Source organism: Microcaecilia unicolor, chromosome 1 (genome assembly GCF_901765095.1).
Source record: "Microcaecilia unicolor chromosome 1, aMicUni1.1, whole genome shotgun sequence".
Taxonomy (NCBI): Eukaryota; Metazoa; Chordata; class Amphibia; order Gymnophiona; family Siphonopidae; genus Microcaecilia; species Microcaecilia unicolor.
Window position 1 is genome coordinate 242,500,410 of NC_044031.1, and position 20,820 is coordinate 242,521,229.

General features: G+C 41.5%; 1 protein-coding gene across 2 annotated transcripts in view; it reads right to left on the reverse strand.

Moving 5' to 3' along the window:
- Positions 1-19,906, reverse strand: part of NR4A3 (nuclear receptor subfamily 4 group A member 3) — a 113,394-nt gene extending 93,488 nt beyond the window's left edge. For both annotated transcript variants that reach the window (XM_030205148.1, XM_030205149.1), the window contains exons 1-3: positions 19,587-19,906; positions 16,069-16,215; positions 4,307-5,157 (exon numbers count right to left, since the gene is read on the reverse strand). In XM_030205148.1, coding sequence (XP_030061008.1) covers positions 4,307-5,155 — 849 coding nt within the window. In that variant the 5' untranslated portion in view covers positions 5,156-5,157; positions 16,069-16,215; positions 19,587-19,906. The remainder of the gene's footprint in view (positions 1-4,306; positions 5,158-16,068; positions 16,216-19,586) is intronic.
- Positions 19,907-20,820: the final 914 nt, after the last annotated feature.

The window sequence follows — 20,820 nt, forward strand, 5'->3', positions numbered from 1 at the left end:
GTAGGGTGGGATTACTTGTTTCACACCATGGAAGCAATGGGAATTACAGGCTGGTTCCTGTGGGCGGCGCAGGCTCTTTATTATAAACCAGGAGCGCAGGTGTTGGTGAATGGATTAAGAGGGAAAGAATTTGAGATTTTGAGGGGTACTAGGCAAGGTTGCCCTCTTTCACCTTCCCTCTTTGTAATATCATTAGAACCACTTATACGCACACTCCTGAAACAAAGAAACATTACAGGAATATCTGTGGCAGGACAGCAGGTGAAGGTATTGGCTTTTGCCGATGACTTGCTGGTGGTGGTCACTGACCCACATAGATCAATGCGAGTTCTGTTAACTGAAATAAACAGATATGGACAACTATCGGGCCTTAAGCTAAATATGTCTAAATCATCAGCATTAGAGGTAGTTAAGGGAGATAATCAGGATTGGAAACATAAATTTCCCCTTATCTGGGAGGAGAGATTTATTAAGTATTTAGGAATTCGCATTCCAGCCCAGTTGTCACAAATATATGAACTTAATGTACAAAAGTTGCTTACAGATACAAAGTTAAGTTTACAAACTTGGAGTGCACTCCCGGTATCGTTACTGGGGAGAATAGCATTATTTAATATGATTATAGCCCCCAGATGGATTTATTGTTTTCAAACTATACCACTGTATTTAAGGAGAAAAGATGAGCAAATTTTGAATCAACAGCTGCAGGCATTTCTTTGGAAAGGGAAAAGGGCCCGTTTGTCTGTCAAATCTTTAAGTATACCGGTAGAATATGGAGGGTTGGGACTCCTGAACCTTCGTTATCTCAATATTGCTAGCGGAATGAGGCATATAAATGATTGGTATAGGAGTACCAGTGATTACACAAATACAGCCCTAGAACTGAGCCTTACGCCGAAACTACACTTTAGCAATTACCTGCATGCTACAGGCGCGCCCATGCCATATATATTAAGGCATTCTGGGATTATGACTACGGCTAGAGCAATATGGAGATGGGTGTGCCGACTACACCATTTTGATATAAAAGTGACACCATACTTACAAATATGTGATAACTTTGCTTTTGTACCAGGTCAAATGTATTCTGTATTTCACAAATGGAAACAAAAGGGAATAGTATATTTGTTGCAAGTGGTAACTAGAGAAGGGCGTATGCGAACGTTTTCAGACTTGCAAAATGAATATACATTGTTGGACAGTGATAAATTTTACTATGGACAGTTGAGTCATTATATCTCTACAATACCATGGACGTCGATGACAGAAGATGTTCAAGAAGAACTCTCCTCGGCTTTTACCTTGGAGTCGCAGCAGAGAGTACCGATGTCATATCATCACAGACATATACGGGATACAACTCCAGAACTAGAATACCGCAGACTGGCACGTTTGTGGACTGGAGACTTACAAATAACAATCCTGGAACAACAGCTGAAATCCCATGTTCAGCAGATACGACGAATCACAGATTTTGCGACTCACTGGGAATTACAATATAAGATAGCCCTGCGCCTATACATCCCACCAAAACGAGCGTTTTATATGGGGTTATCACCCTGGGGAGACTGTGTCAAATGTGGTGCCCCAGGGGCTACTCTGGGCCATATGTTTTGGACTTGTGTTGGTGTACAGCAATTTTGGAAACAAATCATAGTCTGGGTCACCAAGATATGGAGACAGACATGGCATTATGAACCACTGCTGCTATTTGGACACCCAAACTTGGGAGTGTCCTCAAAAAAAAAAGGATATGTTGCATTTGTACAGAGAGTAATAATTGGTGGTAAGCAAACGATCCTGGCAGAATGGTTATCCTATCAATACCCTACATGGCAGCAGTGGCATGTTCGTATGGTGACCTTATTGCGTATGGAGCGCATGTCCATAAAGGACTTGGAATCAAAGACCGGAGTGAGATTCCAGCAGCGTTGGAGTCCATTTTGGGACTCAATGACATCTGCAGCACGCAGTCACATATTGAATTACTGACTACAATGCTATGACTTATAAAGACCAAGGGGGGAGGGGGGAAGGGGAAGAGAATGGGGGGGAAAGGGGAGATAAAAGAAAACTAACTTTAGATGTATAACGAAAGCTGTCAATGCAGAAGTTTTTGTTATTGAAGGCTTAGGAGACAAGGCGATAACATTCATTTATAACATGTATAATCCTATGAGGAAAGTTTTGTTGAATCCTTGGTTATAGGTATACATGGCAGAATTGTATACATATGATGTAGAATATGACTGTTCTTTAATAAAAAACAGATTTAAACATATACATTAGACTAGAAATATCCTGCTGGCACACTGGACAACAAACTTACAGCTGGATATTTTTAGTCTAATGTATATAACATTGTACCAGTTCTCATTGTTACAAAATTTGTTTCTGTGGTTGATAAGATAAGGCTCCTGATGAAGGCACACCAGCCGAAACACAACCATGTCGAGCCTTTTCGACAATTGGCCAACAGTGCTTTTGAAACAATAAAGACCTGATCATTCGGATTAGCTTTGACTTCCTCTTCTTTTGTTCCATCATCTTTGGCTGTTGACCATATATTTTATAACACATATGGTACATGTACAGAATACACACATACATTTGCACAAAATTTGGAACAGGTGTAAAGTGTGCTATTAGGGATGATTTGAGGAACCTATTCCATATGTTGTTCTTTTTTTTTTTTTTTTAAATAAAATAACCACTAAAAAAGGCATTCCAATCACTAGGAGATCATAAGAGAAGAAAACTCATTCAAAAATCATCTTCCTAGACAACAAATACTATATCCGGTAAATGCTGGATTTTCAGAGGTGACTCCCTGGAAAGCTGTTTACCGAGAAACATTCAACATAATCGTCATTAATCCAGTTCTTTCAATATCAAATTTAAATGTTTAAATGTTCATTTTCCATCTATTTAATTTAGAACTTTTCAATCTGGTCTAGATAAAATACTCATCTTTTAAACGACAGTTCAAGGACTTAACTCCAGCATGAAATCATGTTTCGCGCAAAGCTGTAGAAAGGAATGTCCCCTTTACTAAGCACTGCCATCTTGTATCAGTTTGCTTCACAGAATCTATAATTCTCCAATGAATGTCCATCACTCGATGTTTGTATTCCAACCAGTGTTGAACTACTTTCCTAGACACTGTAGGCAGATAAAGACCATATGGCCCATCTAGTCTGCCCATTCATGCCAGGCACCACTTGTTATAGAGTTATAGATTCTGTGCAACTCGGGTGGGAGGGTAGCAATATGGTTCGATTTTTGAATATTAAAGAATAATAATAGATCTACAAGTTGAGTTCAGTGGTGCCACTGGGACTGAATAAAAGAAGTGGAGGGGATGATGTTGGTCTAATCTGGTTCTGTGATTGGCTGTAAGATTTTGGGGGAGGGGTTATTTGAGGGTAGAGAGAAACGCCAGGGCTATCTTGGCTGAGCCGTGTGAAACTGGTTGAATGCTAAAATAGAAGGTATCTGGACCAGGAGTTGTGGATGTAGTTATGTACATAGTGTGGATAAAATCTAATGATTCATCTTATATTTTCAAGAGACTTTTCCATGAAGCAGCATTATGCGAAACATGGATTCATGTCGAAAATGTCTGCCTGAACCTATATTAATGGCTATTTTAATTCTATGAATGAAACTTCTCAAGATAAGTACTAGACAATGAATAACTAGCTTGATATGAAATATTTATTTTTTATATTTTGAACCTAAGAATAAGTGGAGAATTTATGAATACAATTGAACAGTATTGAATTTGAAAATTTTGAAATTATTATGACCTGATGAAGATGAATGGAGTTTCTTCCCTTTGATGAATCCTCAGTTTGGGATATAAGTCCCTGAGAGCTCACCACTGAAAGTCCTAAAAAAATGTTTTCAAAAAAATTTTTCATCAATTCAATTGGATATTGGATATGACCATACCCTTTAACTTGAGTAAGTGTGTGTGGCTGGTATTCAGTTTTTATAAAACAAACTTCCAATGGGTGCATGTTTCCTATTTGGTCATAAGCATCCTCTGGTAAAGCTGCCCCTCCCCCAACAATGGTAATATTGTTGATCAAATAAGAGGAAGATACAGCAGTTGCTATTTCTATCTTGTTTGATACAACCTAACTGCTTTTTGTCAGAAATTACTCTCGATAACGACCATATTAAAAGATGATTTTAAAGCTAATTCTTTGCAGATTTTTAATTTTTATCAAGACTTTGAAAGCATGGCGTCTGTTTCTGCAGAAAACACATTCTAATTGCAGACAGCTCTTGACTGTCTTACCTTAAAAAAGCCTTTGCAGCCTTCACAGGTCCTGACACCATAATGTTGACAGGCAGCATTATCTCCACATACAGCACAGGTTCCCTCCCCCGATGACGAGCTCCTGCTGGGGGGTGAAGGAAGGCTGCTTTCTGCCAATAGGCTGGTGGCCTGGTTCAGTGCAAGTGGGGAAAAGGCCAGGCTAGATCCTTTAACAACTGGTAAAGCGTATGAAAGAGTCTCCATTGCTGCCTGTCCAGCAGCCCTGTCAGAGCCAATTGGCATAGGAGGGTTTGGATCATAACACATATGGCCGCTAGAGGCAGGAGTATGAGGTGGAGAGTTCTTTAAGTGAAACAGAGGAAACCGTGGAGGAACAGTCTTCATTGGAGTTTCCATCAAATGTCTGGTAGCCATACATGTCTGTGCTGGTGGCAGTGAGAGAGCTTCATCCCATATGGATGTCTGATGAGATGGATATCCAGGTGTAGTTGGAGTGGAGGGTGGGGATTGTTTAAAGTACATTGATGTGCTGGGCATAACATCTTCGATTTGTGCTGGGGCTGGGGAATGGTAACCAGTTACATGAGTGTCCATCTTGATTAGGTGTCTCTGGCCAGAAGATTGCATTTGGTACAGGCAAGAAGGTTTGAATTCATAGCTTCCAGTGTAGCCATCCATGAAGGTGCTGAAGCTGGGTAGGGATGTTGTGGCAGTGGCAGTAATTTCTGTGCTGTTCAAGTCCATGCTAAATTTTGTGTGATCTGGATTCATAATCATGGAGCTGTAATCAGAGCTATAAGCATACGTCTGAGCTGCATAACCAGAACCAGGTGGAGAAGAGCTATACTGTGCTTGCACGCAGGGCATATCTGAAAGTGAGAAATGCTTAATTATCAACAGTGCCATCATCTGTTTTCAAATTAGTTCATTGTACTCTACATTCTACGGAAAATAAATGAAGCGAGTTTTTGTTTTTGTTGGTGAGGTAAAATACGACAATGCTTTTCTGATTGCTGTGCATTCACACAGTGTCCCTTTCTTGTGTTTTATCACAAGAAAGCAATGCTCAGCAATACATAAAAATGTGACCTGCTGAGCAAAAAGGTACCAAAAGTGGGGTATGTGACTATACCACAAGATAGAAGGATATCAACTGCATGATTCTGCAAAATTTCAGCCTCAGATATGGGCTAATTACATCTTTACAAAATGAGAAATGTTTATGAATAAAAGAAGGTAATTAACCCCACAAATCACATACCTCACATTTGGTACCTGCACATGAAAATTGTGAATAAAATTGCAGAGTCCCCTTCTACTGACCCTACAGTACACAACATTTTCAAAACTGAAAGATGCCTCTCCAGTCTTTTATAGCCTTTATCTCTGTTATTTGTAATCTCACTTTTGGTACTTTTTCACTCAGCAGGTCAAAAATATTCATTCATTCATGTATTTATATACTAGTTTATAGTTTAATTTTACAGGTCTAGTACCTGTAAGTAGTACATTGTACTACTGTTGTACCTGGGGCAACAGAGGGTTTAAGTGACTTATCAAGGGTCACGCGGAGCTGCAGAGAAAATTGAACCTGGTTCCCCAGAATCTCAACCCACTACTGACCATCAGCCAGCGGAGGGAATCAAACCCAGTTCTGCAGGTCCACTACCCACTACACTAAACATTAGGCCACCTTGAACTGATTTGGGGTCTACTGGACCACCAGGGATTTGTTCCTTGGAGGTGTGGGGGGATGCAGAGGGGGGTTGGGGTCCACCGGACCGCTAGGAAAGTTTTTAGGTCTTGGGGAGTCAGGTCGGGTCAGCGGGGAGGGAAGTCCTGAGCGCCTACCATGAGGGGCAGTCTGCTTGCACTATACAGTACAGGCAGGCTGCTCTGCATAACAACAAGTAACATTTTGCACGGTAAAGGTAGGCGCTCAGGTCTGTGTATTGCTCAGAATGCTTATTTTAATACTACTGAGCTCCTTGAAATGCATTTGCAAAGGGCTTTCAGTAGCTGTTAATGGAACACGTTAGAGCCATGGAAAACTCTTTTGTGCATTACTTGCTCAATAACATTTGCTTTAGACTGGCTACAACTGGTCTAAAGCAAACGTTAAAAGCTCGGTAAGCTTTGTGCATGGGGCCCTCAATGTTTGACCTTTCATTGTAGGCTTTCACCTAGTGGAAACAATACAGAACCATCAACACATTTTATGGAGACCAACAAAGGTCAGTCAAATGAGAATGTCATTCAGCCACTGCCACCCTTGAGATACATTTCAACCTCTGACCTCCATATCTGCATTTCAGTTTATTAGGTCCTACAATCAACAAAAATATTTAATCAAAGCACACAAAACTATAGTGACAAAGAATGCATATGGAGAGTGATTTTGTACAAGGGTGAAGGCAGGGAAGGCGCACAGTTACCTTTGTACTTTTATAGAACAGCCTACCCAGAAACTCCCACACAAAGTTACAATGTGGAAATTAAAAAGAATAAGACCTTTCTTCCCAAGGAATGTTTTCCGTAACCTGGTACAATCAATGGTGCTCAGTCACCTAGATTACTGCAACGCACTCTACGCCGGCTGTAAAGAGCAAATAATCAAGAAACTTCAGACAGCCCAGAACACTGCAGCTAGACTCATATTCTGCAAAACAAAATATGAAAGTGCTAAGCCCCTACGAGAAAAACTACACTGGCTCCCACTCAAAGAACGCATCACGTTCAAAATTTGCTCCCTAGTTCACAAAATCATTCATGGAGATGCACCAGCCTACATGTCAGACCTGATAGACTTACCACCCAGGAATGCCAAAAGATCATCCCGCATATTCCTTGATCTGCATTTCCCTAACTGCAAAGGTCTAAAATACAAACTAATGCATGTGTCAAACTTCACCTACTTAAGCACACAGTTATGGAACGCACTGCCGCGCAACTTAAAAATGATCTACAAACTAACGAACTTCCGCAAACTATTGAAGACCCATCTCTTTAACAAGGCTTACCACAAAGATCAACCAATGTGAATATACATAACCCCTCCACACATAGTTAGAAATGTCTTATAATATCTGCTTGTTATACTACTATCATGTCTTATAATTATCATGTTGCCAAAAGGTTTCTGTAACACTAAATGTCTATTTTCTATTATATTTCCACTACCCATGATTTATTGTAAGCCACATTGAGCCTGCAAATAGGTGGGAAAATGTGGGATACAAATGCAATAAATAAAAATAAATAAAATAAATGGACCGAAGCAGGAGTATGTGCCAGTAGGAATTAGCACACATGTGTATTTTACATATATAAGCACATACTTGAGTGGATAAAATGTTCTGTAGCCTCAAGTCACTTAAAAAATGTCCTCCTAAGAGGACAGTTGTAAAATCCATTTCCATGGATAAAACAGGACATTACTTGCGGAAACAGACTTTTTTTATAATCCTGCTTTACCTCTGTAAACATACTGCCATGTTATGCCTTTTTTTTATCCACCGTAGGGAGAGGGTTACATAAGAACATAAGAATAGCCATACTGGGTCAGTCCATCTAGCCCAGTATCCTGCTTCCAACAGTGGCCAATCCAGGTCACAAGTACCTGGCAGAAACCCAAATAGCAGCAACATTCCATGCTGCCAATCCCAGGGCAAGCAGTGGCTTCCCCATGTCTGTCTCAATAGCAGACTATAGACTTTTCCTCCAGGAAACTGTCCAAACCTTTTTAAACCCAGATATACTAACCACTATTACCACATCCTCCAGCAGCAAGTTCCAGTGTGTAACTATTCTTTGAGTAAAAAAAAATATTTCTTCCTATTTGAGTGGGGGAGTAGCCTAGTGGTTAGTGCAGCAGACTTTGATCCTGGGGAACTGGGTTTGATTCCCACTGCAGCTCCTTGTGACTGTGGGCAAGTCACTTAACCCTCCATTGCCCCAGGTAAAAAATAAGTACCTGTATATATGTAAACTGCTTTGAATGTAGTTGCAAAATATCACAGAAAGGCAGTATATTAAGTCCCATTTCCCTTTCCATGTAACTTCATTGAGTGTCCCCTAATCTTTGTACTTTTTGAAAGAGTAAATAATTGATTCACTTCTACTCGTTCTACACCACTCAGGATTTTGTAGACCTCAATCATATCCTCCTTCAGCCGTCTCTTTTCCAAGCTGAAGAGCCCTAACCTCTTTATCCTGTCTTCATATGAGGTGTTCCATCCCCTTTATCATTTTGGTCGCTCTTCTTTGAACCTTTTCTAATTCCGCTATATCTTTTCTGAGATACGGCAACCAGAACTGAATGCAGTACTCAAGGTGCGGTCGCACTATGAAGCAATACAGAGGCACTGTAGTATTCTTGGTCTTATTTACCTTCCCTTTCATAATAACTCCTAGCATTCTGTTTGTTTTTTTGGACAACACTGCACACTGAGCAGATTTTCCAGGCAGGGTTTGAAACTCTGTGCACATTTTTAATTTTTTTCCAAAGTATGCATGTATTTTAACTCAGAAAAAAAGCATGTCCACAAGTTAGCAAATGCGGGTGCTTTTTCTGGGATAAATTTCAAAGTAAAAACATGCACATACCTTTAGTGAAAAGCACACTTTGCTTTTCTCCCATGCACACAGTTATAAAATAACCCTTGAATGATTAATCTCTCTACTAGCTATATGATGCTGACCATCACATAACTGTAATTTCTTTTTAAGTAACTGACATGCCAATTATTTCTCTAGCCAAATTATAGTTGGACACAATATTTAATCTGTTCTAAGCCGTCCTCTGGAACATGAAGGCAAGTCACTAATAGCAGGTAAGAAAACTGCAGAAAACATAGGACTCCTTTTACAAAGCTGTGCTAGTGATTCTGGTGCTGCAAATGCAATGAAACCCATTCATTTCCTATGGGCTTTGTTGCATTTGCCGTGCTGGAATCGCTAGAGCGGCTTTGTAAAAGGAGCCCAAAATCTTTTAATGAATCCCACCATATATAGGAATCATTACCTATTAAAACATTCAGCCTAAAGCCCTCTATTTAGTAACGTATAGCATGCAATAACACCATTATCATTCGTTATCTGATGTAAAGCCAATGCGAGGGCTCTGCAACAGAGAGGCCGATGCCCCAAATCAGGGTTTGAATGAAGAACTTGAATGGTACTCTTTAATCTGATTTGACTGGCAGATTTTGAAATACCACCCATATATATTGCTTACGTCAGATGCTGTCGCCATCTTGTAGTTGAAGAAATGGCTTCTACATATATGTTCTAAAGAAAGCTAAGCGAGTGAGTCATTATGAAGGACCTATGATTAGATGGATGTAAATATGTATGATATGAGTGTTGATTTTGGACATTGCCTTCACAGAGTCGCTTTCCCTGACGCAGCTAGGAGGCAAAACATGGCACTATGGTGGACTGACTCACTGTGAAGAAGTATATGCCCAATATCTATGGATACAATAAGAAAAGTGCTGAGTTTTGAAAAATTATTTATCAAATTCAAGACCTGATATGTGTGTGTCATGTCCCCTACCTCAATGCAAGCGGCGTCCTCGGGCTGCGCAGGGTCCCGTCGACACGCACACTTGACTGGCACAGCCCTGAGCCATGTGTGTGTAGTTCTTCTCTGGCTGCAGGCTCCTTGATTGCTTTGCTTCCACACACCTGAGTCTGCTCTCTCACTGCCTGGCTTCCCTTGCTTCTCTCCTATTGGTCTTCTGGTTCCTCCTTCCCCTGCTCTTGTTCTATGGCTGTGCCCCTTCTCCCTGCTGATGTCAGAAGCCAGCTTTTTATCAGCTGAGCTCTCCCTAGACTCCTTGCTTCGGCTTCTACTTGCTCAGTAGTGTGCTTCTCCTCTACTTTGTTCTTCGTTGCTGACTCTGCCTATACCTGGATTACTCTTGTGTCTGCTGCCTGCCTACTGACCTTGCCTGTACCTGGATTACTCTCGTGTCTGCTGCCTGCCTACTGACTCTGCCTGTACCTGGATCACTCTCTTGCCTGCTGCCTGTCAGGCTGTCATGTTCATCACCCCGCTTCCTGCTCCATCTCGTAAACACTGCAGGTCGCCCAGATCTAGGGGCTCAACCTCTGGGGAACAGCGGTCAGCGCAGGTGAAACCCAGGGTTGTCCGGCCGCCAAGCAGAACCTGGTCCGAGTACTGGGCTCGGCAGTGCTCTACTTGGTACAATAACTCACAGGTCTGACAGTGTGTTAGCTAAGATTTGTATTTAAAAAAAAAAGAAGATAAATATGCATAGATTTGAAAGTGAACAATTAAATAAGGAATAAAATAATCTGGACCGATGAGGAACATTTGATGGAATATGATCACACCAAGCTGGTGAAGATTGAAACATCTATTGAAATTCTTATGGTCCTGGAAATTGTAGTGAGTATTTTTTGGATTTCAAAACTAATGCCAGCATTAGCATGCTATTAACATGGGATCTGTGCACAGATTATTGTGCACTGAATGCTCAGGGGGCTCCAGCACAGGTGGTAACATGCGCATTAAAGATGGCCGCAAATTGTATTGAAACTAATTTAAATGGATGCTATTGAGCTCAGTAAATATTCCTTCGCAATGCACTGCAATGTGTAGAAGGAAAAGATGGCCTATAACATGGAAATGTTTTCACCAGGTCAGGGGCAGTGTAGAAAGTTTTGAGGCGAAGATTTCTTGTCAGTTTTTCACATTGAACTGCAGGTTTTATCTTCTTTTACAAGCAAAAGGAAGCCCGCGCATGTTTTAAGCGCAGGGAGTATGAAACAAACATGTATGTAAGTCTGGACAAAACTGAAAGTGAATGCACACACCAACATGTGTTCGTCTGTGCCTAAATATGAGCCTTTTAAAAATTTCAAGGGCAAACAATTTTTGAAAGGCTCATATTTAAACCCAGAGGAACAGGCGCCGATGTGTGCTTGCACTTCTGGTTTTTCCCTACGCTTACTGTAAAGCCCTTGTGTGCGTGTGCCAGGCACATTCCTTCCCCTACTTTCAGTTTAGTAGCGTGAATCAACCACACACAACATTTACATATGATTTACTTCGAGCATCGCTTTGCTATATGTATGCATTGCTGTTGCGTTATGGGCTTATGCACCTGGCTTTGAGCACTGGCCCCAGAAAATGTATATTAATAACTTTATCACATGCTCAGGGATGGTGTTACAACATGCTGCAGCTCAAGGCAGAAGTTTTGGAGAAGGCCCCAAAGCCAAAAAAACCCCATAGAATGTAAGCCCACTAGGGACAGAAAAAGTACCTGTCTATATAACATGGAAACTGCTCTGACTGTACTGCAGAAAGGTGGTACATCAAATCCTTTCCCCTTTCCCCACTTTCTTCAACTTCAGGTGGGTTTGGGGGCCTCTTTGGGATGGGGGCCTAGAGCAATACCCTGTTTCAGTGGCATAGCCAGGGATGGGCCCAGGACCACCCAGCAGTAGCACAGTTGTGATGTGGCTGCCAGGGATCCTCAAGCCCCACCATCTGAAGACTCCTGGCATCTCTCCCTCCCAGTGGTGTGCTGGAGTGAGCTCTCACGGGCTCGCAAGAGCCGTTTGTTAAGTTTTTAAGAATTTTGGGAGCCGGTTGTTAAAGTAGGCCTCCCCATGGCTACTTTAACAACTGACTCCCAAAATGTGGGCTTGGACCTGTCCTGAATTCTCTTTTACTTTGCTGGCAGTGATGCTGGCCCCACCAGCCAAGTAAATAGACTGCTGCTGCTCCCTGCTCCTTGTTTCTGACTCTGAGCATCAGGCTGGGACTTTTCATGCAAGTGCAAGAAGGTTCCATCATGCTGCTCAGAGCCAGAAACAAGCAGCAGAGAATGGTGGCAGTCCATTTATTGGCTGGTGGGGCTCGACAAAGGTATGCCTAGTGTGCCCACACAAGGAAGGGGAGAGAGAGGCATGTATTCCCCCCCCCCTCCCAAATTTCAGGGCTGGCTATGCCCGGATAGACAGCCCGTTGTTAAAAATTTACCAGCACACCCCTGCTCCCTCCCCTTCCCTGCAGGCGATCAGGTCTCTCAACTCCATTCCCCTAACCTCTCCCCCCCCCCCCCCCCCCGGTACCTTTTAAAGCCGACAGTTTTTCGCCAGCAGTGAACAGAGACGCTTTCTCAACGCTGCTCGTTCCAGCTCAAAGCCTACATATGACCTGTTCCCAACTATAGGAGTCAGTGGGAGCAAAGGGTAGGAGTCGCTGTTTGCTGCCACTAAAGAACTGACAGCTTTAAAAGGTACTGGAGGGGGAGTGGAGTTGAAAAACTCTGTGAGGGAGGAGAAAGAGAGATGCTGGGCAGGGGGTGGGGTTGTCGTGCCCACCCACTTGAATACAGGCCCACCTAAAATTGGGTGTTTGGCCATGCCCTGCCATGTTTTCATCCACCTAATACTGGCCCCTGCACATATCATCAGTGACTAGGGGTCATAATGTAAAGATACAGTGAATTTTGTTGGCTGATATAATTGGACCACTTTGTTATAGCAAAGCAACCAGAAAATATGAGTCCTGGCCTCAAAGATTAATGATAATAAGGGTACATAGAGTGCAGAGCTGATGAAGAGGGCCCAAACTCAAAATTAAATCACTTGTGTATACATTAGGTATGTGCAACAAAGGCCCACTTTACACAACAGTTTGGGAATCAATGTGCTTCATTTTTACACAGTACTGATAATTATATTACCAACCCTGTTATTTATTTATTGCATTTGTATCCCACATTTTCCCACCTATTGCAGGCTCAATGTGGCTTACAGAGTTTGGTTATGGCGTAATCATTCCATGATATCAGATACAATTAGTAATGTACAAAGACTAGGTGAGGGAAGAGAGAAGGAAGGTGTTAGGCAGGATATAAGGTGGACTGTAATAATTGGGTGAGTTGGTGAGGTAGTTTTGTAAGGCTATGGGTTCTCTTTGTAGGCCTTGTTGAATAGATGTGTCTTCAGTGATTTGCGGAAGTTAGTTATTTCATCAATAGCTTTCAGGGCTGTAGGTAATGTTATTCCTTCTTTCATTAGTAAAAGGCAAAAGAAAGACAGAGTCCCCAGACAGAGAAGACATACCATATCATTAGTAACTATTTAATCTAACAACATGCATAACTAGGGCTCATTAATCTCAGGCATCAGGTCACCGTGGTCTCTAGAGGTTAACCTGTCGTTTTCAGCATTTTCCTGCCCCAAATAAATTTGTGCCAGCTCTTTGAAGGGCAGCTCTTCAGACTTGACATTACAGTTCCAGGGGTCCTTTTACTAAGGTGCGCTGAAAAACGGCTTGAGGTAGTGTAGGTGTGGGTTTTGGGCATGCGCAGAATCATTTTTCAGCGCACCTGTTAAAAAAAATGCCTTTTTAAAACTTTTGCCGAAAAGGGACGTGCAGCAAAATCAAAATCGCCACGCGTCTGTTTTGGGCCTGCGACCTTACTGCCAGCCATTGACCTAGCGGTAAAGTCTCATGCGGTAACCGGGCGGTAATGACCTACGCGTGCCAAATGCCGCTTGGCATGCATCCAATACGCCCATCCGAAAATAAAAGTGATTTTTTGGCCAGACGCCAAAAATGAAATTCCCGCAAGAGCCACACGGTAGCCGGGCGGTAACACCATTTTGGCGCACATTGGGCGCGCATAGAGCCTTATGCAGCTTAGTAAAAGGGTCCCCCCAGACTCCGTTCCTTTTATCTTGCTGCACCATATGCCTGGAATAGACTTCCTGAGCCGGTACATCAAGCTCCATCTCTGGCCGTCTTCAAATCTAAGCTAAAAGCCCACCTTTTTGATGCTGCTTTTAACTCCTAACCCTTATTCATTTTGTTCAGAACCCTTATTTTATCATCCTCACTTTAATATTCCCTTATCTCTTATTTGTCCTGTTTGTCTGTCCTAATTAGAATGTAAGCTCTGTTGAGCAGGGACTGTCTCTTCATGTTCAAGTGTACAGCGCTGTGTACGTCTAGTAGCGCTTTAGAAATGATAAGTAGTAGTAGTTGTGCTTAACCTTTAAGTCTGCACACTTCTTTGCATCCATGCAGAATAGCTAATATGGCCTCCTTAGCATTGATAATAATATGCTGTGCGCTGGTGTCTAACACAAAGCTTTGAACAGGGTTAATTCTGCCCAAAACCCTTTTTAGCGTCTGTGTGCCCACACCCACCCTGCACAACGCCATGCACACTTTGCCACTTTGGCTCCTGGGTGAGGACAAATTGGGAGAGATTGGTGGGGGCTTGGGTCAAAGTGATAGGTGAAACAAAATGGCAATCACTTCAGATGCAGCTGTCAGAGGGTCACTGGCAAGCTACTGACAGCACACTGAAGGAGAGGTGGGGGGGGGGGGGAGCTGTTAACTATGTGCTTCTGCTAGTGCCATGTAATGATATATTAGGGGACTGATTTATGACGCTTCCTATCCTACAGACACAGCACAGGAAAACAGCTTTAGTAAATTGGGCCCCGAAGGGGCTCTGGCAGACATCGGAGGGTAACCACCAATTCTCCTTTCTGTTCTTTGACTTCAGTGGAGAGAACATTGGTGGGGGAGGGGTTAACATCAGACAGGTCTCAGACATTTGTTTCTATGCTTTCGTGCTGTCATCTCATTTTCTCTGCATAGTATCTGCAAGTTTGTAAAACTGTTAATCTCCATGGGACAGTCAAATATGCCCCGAGTCAGCCCATATAGCTTTTCTGCAACATGAGAAAAACGCTACAACAACATGTATCGAGGGGTTTTTGCCAGCTTAGTCCTACTCTGTGAAGCATTCTATATTTTCAGAAAATAATTTAACAGTGGAATCCTGGAAGCCCCTTCCAGGAGGGGATTCCTCAAATGCTGCATCCTGCTATTTCTAGATATTTGACAATATATGAGACTCGGGAACTTTGCAAACATGAAGCCATGTTATTTTTCAACCCTTTGGAATATTCTTTCTTTCTGATATTATCTAAAGTTCAAATCTTTAATTAGGACTTTTAATTCTCTCCATCGAGCAAAATAATCTGATGATTTGCATATAAATTACATAAAACATTTATTTACTTTATTTACTAAGAAAGTGTAAATAAGTCTCTGTCTTTTATGTATAAGTTTCTTATTAATTCAATTTATAGAACACATGTCCAAGACTAATACCCCGGGAGTTTCACAAGACACATAGGAAAGGATACATCAGACAAGTCTATGAATGACTAAAAGTACGACCTTTCAAACCCAAACCTTAAGGAATGCCAACTGCTCTAGTTTTCAGAGTAACATGTGAGCAAATTAATCTTATTTGTAGACCAACTGTGTGCAAAAGTAGCTAAGGAATATTCACTATGGCCATCCTGATAAACAGTCCTTTTTGTGGTCTTGAAAAATGGAAAATGAGAACGTCTGGACTAAAGATATTTATTTTAAACATGTTTGCAGAATGCTTCTGTATATGAGATTATTAAGTATTGGAAACCACATAGGTATTTGTTGATATGTTGTCTATCAAGCTATATACATAAATAACTTAAATACAATAAAGAAATCCACTCTGGAGAAACGTGCTATATCTTAAAACAAGGCTTGCCTACTGATCCCAATTCAATTATAACACTTTCAAATCAGCATGCAAATAGTAAATTGTATTTCAAATGTACAAATGTTATACACAAGCACACACTCTTTTTAAAAACATTTTTTACACAAACACATATACACATATGTTAGAAGAGGAGACGTTTCTCTGATCTTTCTGGCACGTTACCTGGTGGGTATCTTGCTCGCTGAATGGTGCTGCTGGATGCTTGGCTGACAGGTGCTGGAAGAGGAGACCGGCTGGGTTCCGAGGCGAAAGAAGCAGTGCTGAGTGAGGGGCCGGAGCTCGCTGGGGACTTTTCTTTCGAACCGGCTTCTGTCAAAGAGAAGACAACACAAGCCAAAGTGACTTTTCCTAAACCTGACCAGCCAGTGCTAAACGTGACGGGACAGAGGCCAACACAAGAAACAGCAACATTTCAAAGAACCTAAGGCTGAAGGGGAAATAAGAGACGAAATGGGCAAAATTGAAGCAAAGTACAAATAAATAAATAAAAGTTCTGCATCTCATCGATGGTATTTACTATGCACCGGAAAGCAACAGGATGGGGCTAGAAAGGGTGCTTATCTCTTGTCTTTCTGATTCAATATCAAGAAGCTGAACACAGCATATAAAGCAAAGATTGCTGGCATTCCTGAAGGGAAATGTGTTTAAAAAAAACCCCCAAAGAGTCTAGAATAGCGAATTTACAAACGCGATTAAAGTTTCTTAAAAACTCCAAACCTGCCGTTCTCAAACAATAATGTTTATACACGTAAGCAGCAAGTTAAGAGGGTAAAATCTAGATATAATCTTTTGACAGGAAACTACAATAACAGTTAAAAAAAAAAAAAACAGAGCGAAAACTCGAGGAATAAATAAAATCACGGCTCTCAGGAGCAAAGTAAACAATGTATATTACTAACACAGCCATATCTTACAGGATTAGCCCAAGAAGACGAGCAATTCCAAAGTGATATCTTTTTTTGCACTGGAAGGTTTTTCATTTCTTATTCAAGGAGAAAATATAGGACCTGCTTTGTCAACGATAGATTTTTTTTTTGTTTTTAGACAACAGTAAACACTTTCAGGAAAATTTTCCACTGTGTTTCTTTCCATTTGTTTTATCTACCTCTTATTCTAAAGACGTCAAATCTTGACGCCTGCAGAAAACATTTTCTCCTGCCCTACGCTAAAATGGAACATACATATGCGTTTCTAACTGTAGGAGCCAGATCTGTGGGTGCTGTGGTACCCCCAATATTGAGCAAACTCTTTGTCCAGGGAGGGGTCATTTCAATTGGGTTTAGCACCCCCCCCCCCCCCAATCATTTTGAAAAGTTGGTTCCTATGCTTCTAACATCTAGACATAAAATGTGAAGTGAATAGCAGCAAGGCTGCCTTCCAATAAATGCCTCTACTCACCTTGCTACAGTTTAGTTCTATAATATCTAGCATGCTTCTTCGGGGAAATTAGCTTCAGGTTGATACCTGATTTTTTCAAAAACTTTTCTAAAGGCTGCATTGGTTTACAGCGGACAGAAATCCTTTGAAAAGCACCATTTCTGAGATTAGAGCGCCCCCTTTCCCAAGATCTACAATATGGAATCCGGTCTCAAAAGTTGTCCAAATTCAGACAGTAGGTTATGAACATCCTTTAGACTGACAGAAATGACAGATGACATTCCTAATACTACCAAACTCAGACGGATGACGTTATGGAAAGAAGAAACAGCTCTATTCAAACCCACCTGAATTCCTCTGAAAGCAAAGATGAATTGTCCTTCGGTGATCTTTCTCAAGTTCTTTTAACACTGCCTACTCAGACCCTAAATCTGTTTTTTTTTTCATTGCTTAATTTTATGTTTAATTCTTATATTTTTACCGGTGTACCGATCCACTTTTGTCATACCACTCCTTTAAAAAATGTATTTGCCCATAAATATACCCCAGAACATTGCACTTTCTCTCTGTAATTTTAAACTACCTTAATTTAGTTAAATAAATAAATAAGGTATCGGGACTGGTGATGAGTGGAATTACATATGCTACTGAACCCCCCCCCCCCCCTCCTCCTCCTCCCTGTCAAAAACATTTCGGCCAGCCCTTCTTTATTTTCTAGGGTTTTATTGCAAGATTTACCTCTTCTGCCCCCAGCTCTTAGGCTGATTCTCACACTGCACTAACCGCACTGCTGGCGTTTCCTGCTCTGAAGCAGGCCACCAAATCTCTCGGTTACCTAAGGAACAGTCAGTGTGCTTTTAACCATCCACCTTATTACTACGGCAACCCCCTACCGCCCTCCCCAAACTGTAATCAAGCACTACCAGCCCCTCCACTCAGCAGAGTTTCAAGTGCTGTAAATTAAGCAGGAGTAACAGCCCTTGTCAAAGCGCCTTTATTCCTGCTTCAGCTTTTTTTTTACATTCAGGTACAAGTAAACCCTGGGGAGTGTGATGGAACTCCAGTCTGAAGTCCTGCATTGTTCTTTTCTGCCCCGGGCAAAGTTTCTAACACTCATTTGCAGTGTGCTGAAGAAAATAATAAACGACTATTACAAATATTACATCTATCAGATTACCGGTAGTAAATATTCGGTAAAAAAAAAAACCCTAAACACAAGCAAGCAAAACCAAACCAAAAACACTTTAAAAATGAACTCGGTTTAAAGTTCAGTACAGGCTAAGAATGTAAGCAGTTAAAATATGAGTCATTTTCAGCTTAACACTTCTGCACAAAGTTGAGCTTGTTATGTGCCTGAAAAGCATACATTCTACAGTAAATGATGAAATACCAGTGAAAGGAGTGTACGCAGAATTTTATATTATTTTATATAATAAGTTAAAATACATTTTGAATGTTTCATTTGAATCAATCATTGGGGATACATCATTAAGATACGTTTTTCTTCTTTACGTATCAGAAAGTATTTCTCAAGCTCAAAACCATGCTTGGAAAAACACCTTACTCACACAGAGTCAGTACCACAATAATTAGAAAACTTTTCCATGCAGACCAAACCTTAAAATGTATCATTCAGTAGCGTGATAATTTATAAGCTGATCTCTGTATTAAGCAATGAAGAAACTGATCTGAGACATAAAAATCAATTCTATCCTTACAGTAACAGTATATTCTGTCGTTAAAATTCATTACTGCCTCAACAAAAAAAGTGCACATATCTGATGAACAGATGCCAGGCATACGTGCCTAGCGAGGGTCACATTTCATTTAATTATAATATAGTATCTTGCAATAATTACCCCTTTAATGCGCCCTTCAGAGTTAATTCTATATGTTTTACCTAAGGCAACATCGGATTAACCTGGTCACTGACGATTCTCTTCTCACCGTATTAACTAGCACAAAGAAAAGCATACTTAAGGGGAAGAGGCAAATGACTGCCATTCATTACAGTAACTGCAAAGTCTCTGTCGACAAGCATCATTTCCATGACAACTAGCAGAAATACCTTAATACCGGCTGGGCTCTTATTCCAGAACCCCACTCTCTCCTGTTAATCGGGGGGGAAAGTCTCAGTGATGAGAAAAGAGCATGGAACTATCCAAGTCGGAAATCGGGAGAAAAGTTTCAGAAGAACTCCCTCAGCAGGAGAAATTACCGACCCAGACGACCACAAAAACAGTTGTCATGCACACAGTTCAACTTTCTCCACCAAGTCCTCCAAATACTCATTCAATACATACTTGATTGCTGTGATGATTCCGTCTTTACATCTAGTTTACGAAAAGCCTTCCTCAAACTTGGGGGAGGAGGATGTCCACGGGATATGTGCCACAAAACTCTTGTTATCCTGAGAAATGTTTAGCCCGAGTCATTGAAAACCCCTGTCACAGAATTAAAAATGCTGAAGATGCCGATCGCGTTTCTTTAGGCGAGAAACCGAGAGCGTGCATGAAGGGTAAGGTAGTAAGTTGGAAAATGTGCGTTTGCTCATGTGCGGAGTGATAAAGAGAAGGAGAGAAAGAGAGCGACAGGAGGAGAGAAAGAGGGAAGAATAAGCGAACTCCTCTGTGCAGCGTACTCTCTACCAAGCTGCACGTCATTTATGCTAGAGGAGCCTAGCAATCTCCTCATACAGTGGCTGGAATGTGAGAACGTCAATAGTGACACCATGGGAGGCTGACGTCACTGCTCGTGCCCCGCCCCTCCTTTCTCCGCGTGGTTGTGTGACAGTGTGGGGTGTGGAACTGGAGAGGCAGAGGGCGCTTTCTGTTTCTACAGTACAGTGTGTGTATATGTGCGTGTGACCGAGAATATATATCTTGCATGCACACACACACACAATGCCAGTGTAATGTGACAGAAAGTCAGCCTCCCTGTTTCTAAGCTACCGCTAAGACGCCTTAAATTTTCAGGTTTGGTGTCAGCAGTATGAGAAAAAAAAAACAGAAGGGGGAGGGTGCCATGTTCAGGGAAATCTAGTTCCAAGGAGGAAAATCCAAGCCTAAAACTAAGTTGCAAACACATGGTGACTGTATTCGGGGTTAGAGGAGATCGTGCAGAGTTTTCTGGAAAAAGGCAAAAGCCCTTCAGTGACCATGTGGCCAGCCTGCAGCTGTCCTCTGTTCGACTGGTGAACTGTTGTTTTCAGAGAACACCTGTTATATGTAAAGAACTTTGCATTGCCTGACCACAAGTTATTCAGCAAGTAACACAGGTAAAACCTGCTAGCTAATGTTTTCAACATGTAAAGAAAAGAAGAGCCACCAACAGGCAGGAAATATATTTTATTGGAAAGATACCTTTTTTTCCTCTAGTAACTGTTTAAATTATAAAGCAGGGAAGACCACCTAAAATTTTTACATCCTTAAATCATCTATGAGGGATGGAGCTTGGTTGTACACCTCAAATGTATTGTGAAACACAGATAGTCCAAATCTATTATCTCCCTGAGAGTCCATATGCAGATAGTACTTA